The sequence below is a fragment of the Myotis lucifugus genome, unplaced genomic scaffold, assembly GCF_000147115.1.
Source record: "Myotis lucifugus unplaced genomic scaffold, Myoluc2.0 scaffold_2, whole genome shotgun sequence".
NCBI classification, from domain to species: domain Eukaryota; kingdom Metazoa; phylum Chordata; class Mammalia; order Chiroptera; family Vespertilionidae; genus Myotis; species Myotis lucifugus.
The window spans coordinates 27,658,716-27,664,463 of NW_005871050.1; the positions used below are offsets into that span (position 1 = coordinate 27,658,716).

Here is a 5,748-nt window from a genome sequence, read left to right on the forward strand (position 1 = left end):
CATTACCAAATGACACAGCTGGGGGTGCAGATACATGTGCAAATATAAGAAGCTATCAATATCTTAGAAAATGAGGTAGGCATTGTGGGTTGAGGGGAGCTTTAATTGGGAATAAGAGACTGGCTCTGAAGTGTAGAGTCAGTGCCACATTAGAACATGAACACACTCATTATACGAAATTTAAGAAAGTGCATGAAATTGGGTAGAAAAATATCTTGATACATTTTGTTCCTATAATTTATTCTCTTCAGGCTCCTCTCATTTCAGAGTGAATTTTCCTTTAGTTTTTACAAAATGACTACTCCAAAGATAAGCCTCTTTCATCAATCCTGAACAACTGACTTTGCTGAAGATAAGTGGGGAGTTTGGTGCCTGCAGACATCTTCTTCTCCCATTTCATCCAACCCAGTTGCATAGTTTCTTCATTTTCACCTCATATCCCTACTTATCTCACCACTGGAGATCACATGGAAACATTTTTCCAGCCTTTAAAATACAGTGTTTGTACTTGCTGCTATCACTTTTTAGTTATTTCCTTTCTCACTTCTCTATATATTTAAACTTTAGCCTGGGCTATTTGTCTATAGCAATGGTCTTCAACCTTTTTTAAGAGAAGAACCAAATCTTGTGTGGAAGCCCTAGAAAAAACAGCTTCTTATGTGACACTACATAATCATCTAGTATTAGGGAAGGATGTTCAGATGTCTTTGTGCCAGTCTATAGGTATTTCATGAGCACCTGCTATATATACTAACACTCTACTAAGATGATACAGAAAAAATATATAGTTCTACCCATAAAGATATACTCATCTAATCCATTTCCTCTCCAGATCTAGTATACATTTGTGGATTTTGAGAATAGAAGACTCACTTACCTTGTGTTTGTTACACGTATCAACAAATCAGCCATCAGATTTCTGCATTTTATTTAAGTTCAGACCCTGCAAAATGCACAGAAATAGGCCAGTGGGGAAATAAGTGTATTGGGTTGATCTTTCTTTTGTGATGCCCCCTGGCATTGTCTCATGCCTGTGTTCCTATAGCCATTTTATGCAGTCTCCACTCAGAATGTGTGTCTTCAAGAAGCCAATGGGTAAGGGAAACTAGCAAACTGGAGGCTGCCTCTTCCATTCATCCTGTGGAGCTGGCTTCACCAGAGATGAGTGGGGGGGTTTAGAGATTTTAGTGGTAGTCTCTTTTAAATGGGAGCTGGAAGGACGTGAATCCTTTGATGCAGAGGCTAATTCCAATTCTGAGCTGGAACCTGCCCCAGAGTCCAGCTGGACATTTCTGCCTGCAACTCATAACTTGGAGAGCACTAGGGCTTGCAGGAATTTATCACTTCTCTTTGGGACTTTACTGCTTGGGAGAATGAGTTGCAGGTGTCCAGATTCCTCCAAATAAGCATGCTGCTCCCAGTAGAAGTCTCCACTCCCTTGGACCTTCACTGGCCCTTCCCTTGACCAAAGGTTGTATATCTTTACTTTTGACTTTTTTGACTTTTGATTGCTTTGACAAGAGGCTCCAAGCCTCACTTACTCCATGAAATCATTCTCCCTTATTCATCCTCTCTTTTCCAGCTATTCATGATGAATTTATTAAGCACCTTATTTTTACTGCTTACCTCTTCCTTCCATCTGCAATTTTCCAGGAGTCCTTGATGTCTGCCCCACACCCTCTAGCTCCTTATTACATATGGTCAATGATATTGATTGATTGTCTTGTGTAATAGTATTAGTTAGCTCCTTGAAAACACAAATATGTTTTCTGCTCCTCTTTGGGACCTCAGAGACCCCAGGGCTGAATTCAGCATATACTAGGAACTCTAAAATTATTTGGGGAATGGATTCCAACCTCCAGAACCTATAAAAACAACAGTTCTCAGACTGACAGGACTCCCTCAGACAGAGGAATACAACAGACACCTTTGGCCTACTCAGACATTATTTTTCTCAACTTTCAGTGGCACTTATTAAGCAATTTGGCTAAAATCAACAGCTTCCCAAACACATCTTACAAAACTGGATCACTGCAAAGACCTGATTTTCATCTTAATAATGGCTGATCACTAACATATATGCCACTGGTTTCACTCCCAAAACTCCATTTTTGCTGTCATGTAGACAATTTCAACATGAATGAGCAAGTAGTCACTTCATGATCATCCAATTCTGTGCACTAAGGGGCACAGCAACCTATTGAGAGAGTGGACAAGCATTCATCAACATATTCAACATTAAAAAAAACATAAACTAGGGATAGTAGGGTTGTGGCTTTTAATGATATCATAGCTGTGATTTGGGGCTGCTGGCACCTTCAAGAAATGTATGCTTTTTGAGTATTTTTAGTTCAGATAATTTGAGAGAAGAAGTTTTCAAGTCATCCTTTGCAATTTATGTTTAGCTTTCCCCATAGAGTCAATCTTAAACAGTTTTCTGCCTAAAGATGCATAAATGAACACACCAGATTTATATCTTCAAAGTGAACACATGCTGCTCACCAAATGGAAACTATTCCTTTGAAATATGGGTTCTAAAGAGCATTGCTTTTTCTGAAATACAGCAGATCCCCCTATTCTATGTGTTGAGAAATTTGTGGTTATATAAAACCATTGTTTTCTCCCTAAAAAAAAAAGCTAAAGCTACATTCTCTTGAAGGGCTGGCACACACATATGAAAAATCATTAGCAATAACCAGAAAGGTCAATGTGCCAGAAATGTTTTGGTATTGAGAGCTGAGAGGAGACAGAACGGAGCCTGGTGGCTTATGCTTGCTGACTTGCTTGAGAGAAGAAGACTTACCATTTATTGAGCTCTTGTGTAGTAAACAGTCTCATGGAATTTTAACCATAAATTTTAAATTTTATTTTAATGTTAACAACAACCTTATGAGATAGTATTATTCATCTCCATTTTACAGATGAGGAAACTGAGGCTTAAGTTGAGGAGTGGCAAAGCTAAGATTGTAGTATAAGTCTGACTGACTCAAACATGCTTTATCCACCATCCCATGGTGTCAGCTGGATAAGAAAGGGTTGACAGGTCTGTCAGAGGTCAGAGGTTAATCCCAGAGAATTTGGCTAAGGTAGGAGTGAACAGGTGTCCCTGGAATCCTGCAGATAGAAGATATCAGGAGTTCAGACAAGAAAACTACAGAAGAATTGGGGACAAGAAAAAAATGTGGGTACCAATGGGCAAGATTTCAAGCAAAGGTTTTGGTGTCAAACAGAACCAAAGCCCTAGTGGTAAGCCCCCTAATACTGAGCCAGCCTGTTGTCTTACATTAACTCATCCCTGTTACTCAACTGAGAGATTGCTTCTAGCAAGCTTAGCTGGGACATTTTAAAGTGGTAGTCAGGATCCTAGGAAGAAATATGTACTACACTTGAAAAAGTTAACACAAGAGTTGAGTAAAGGGTATATTTAAAGGATTTAAAGGTCAGGATTAATGGAAACAACAATGAATGGTGAAGCAACTAACAAAAAGCTGTTATCACCCTTGTGACCAAAGGGGAAAGAAGCAATGGTAATACTGGAACCCTGTGTGACCTGGAGCCATGGAATAATGGTTTTCCAACAGGAGCTAAAATCATAGAGAAATGTGGCCATTGCCAGAGATATAGCCAAGGATGAAAGGCATAAGGGAAATAAATAGCATGTGCTCTTTCTCCTCCTGCTCTAGTGCCAAATACAACTAGGAATCAAAGGGAAATGGAGCTTACACAGTGCTGTCCATAAAGGTCAGCCTCCCAAGGCACAGATTTGGGGAAGGTAGGATGTAGATCTTCAGGGGGAAAATAAGAATAGCCATCTCAGTTAGTAATAAAATGATGACTTAATAAGCTGTCTCAGTTTCCCCAGTGCAAGTAAAAATCATCACATGAGTCTGGAAAGCACAGATTGCAGCAAGTTTATTGAAAGGATAAGTTTAATGACCACTCTTCTAGACTTAGTATTCTATGAGTCTAGCAGTATAGAATCATACTTTTGTCTGATTTTAACCATCTGTATACTTCCAGATCTTTGTATGCTTCTACATCTTTGTAGACTGTCTATCTTCTACAACTTAGTAACAATGAAGATGAAATAATTCTACGGAGCATTTTCTCAATAAGAATTTGATAAAAGTTTGTCTCCTCTAATAATTTGAGAAGTTTACTTTTGAATTCATGACATATTTTCCTCAATTCATTGTATATATACTTGGATTTCAAAAGTGTGTGTGAGAGGGTAGGAGTCTACCTTTTATTGACCTATCTAGATTTCTGGTCTTTCAAGTTATCTCTTTGCTGCTTACCCAATACCCAACCTGCTTTTGATAGATTAAAAAAGAGATATTCCCTACAAAAAAGGTATATTCACCAAGAAAGACCAACTCTGGAAAATTATTGAATTAATACCAACTGTATATAAATGATTACTAATAGCCCAGCAAATCAACTGCTTCATTGGTATGGAGAAGAGGGGAAGATAGCATTCCTAACTGAAGCAATAGCATGATATGTGATAATGATAAAATAGAATTGAAAGTGTAATTTTTCCAGAACCAGCTTATTTTTTTTACCAAACTGCTTTCAGGAGAGGTGCTGCTGTGAAAATTGCTTCTGCTCAGTTGACCAAAATTCAGCATCATTTCTTATGCAAAGCTTTTAATACAGAAAGCCACCCCAGGTTTCCCAGGCTCCAATCTGTTCTGAGGAGTCCTAAGGCCTGCCATGATTCCATGTTGGTAGCAGTTCAGCTTCCAGACAGCTAAGCCCCAACTTAGTATATTTTTGTACCCAGGGAAGGTGAGGTTGCAATGCGCTGTGTGTCCCATCTCTTCATTCTTGATCTCTTTGGTTTCAGTTTGAATCATATAAAACATTAATACTTTTGGAAGGAGTAACACTGAACTGTTATCAGCAACATACACCTGAGTAAAAAGGAAAGCTATGAGAGCATCACTGATGGGGCTAAGAATGAACAAGGGCCAGAGTTTGGCAGCATGCTTGGATCCTCTCACTGTTGAGTTTATCAGAGAGTAGCTGAGAGTCCTGTGCCTGACTTGACCCCTTCTTTTCTCTTTAAACAGGGCCACCCTGGACAACCAGGGCCCAGAGGCCCACCTGGCCTGGATGGCTGTAATGGAACTCAAGGAGCTGTTGGATTTCCAGGCCCTGATGGCTATCCTGGACTTCTCGGACCACCTGTATGCTTCCAGATGTTTGTATATTATTTCAAATGGCTTTGCTTTCCTCAAAGTGTGCCCTTTTTCTCCAATCTGGATCACATTAAGCATCTATGGGGCAACCACTGCAGCCCCTTGTCTAATTCAGAAGTCTGTGCTGGCAGCACCACAACATTAAAAGTCAAAAAAATAATACCAGTTGTAGAAGGGTGACACATGCTACACTACTTAGGGTTTTTTTGTTTTTTGGTTTTTGGTTTTCTTTTATTATTATTATCATTATTATTATTACTAGAGGCCCGGTGAACAAAAATTTGTGCACTCGGGGGGGGGGGGTCCTCAGCCCAGCCTGTGCCCTCTCGCAGTCTAGGACCCTCGGGGGATGACCGCCTGCTGGCTTAGGCCCACTCCCCAGGTGATTGAGCCTAAGCTGACAGTCAGACATCCCTCTGGCAGCCCAGGAGCCCTAGGGGGATGTCCCCCTTGCCAGCGGAAAGCAGGCCTAAGCTGCAGTCGGACATTCTTAGCACTGCTGAGGAGGCGGGAGAGGCTCCCCATCACCATCACTGTACTGGCA

The 5,748-nt window shown here is 40.3% G+C and overlaps 1 protein-coding gene across 1 annotated transcript in view; it reads left to right on the top strand.

Moving 5' to 3' along the window:
* The window catches only part of COL4A6 (collagen type IV alpha 6 chain), a 374,284-nt gene that overhangs the window by 280,589 nt on the left and 87,947 nt on the right, over window positions 1–5,748 (top strand). The window contains 1 exon segment of the mRNA XM_023758663.1: window positions 5,076–5,192. Within this exon segment, the coding sequence (XP_023614431.1) occupies window positions 5,076–5,192 (117 nt within the window).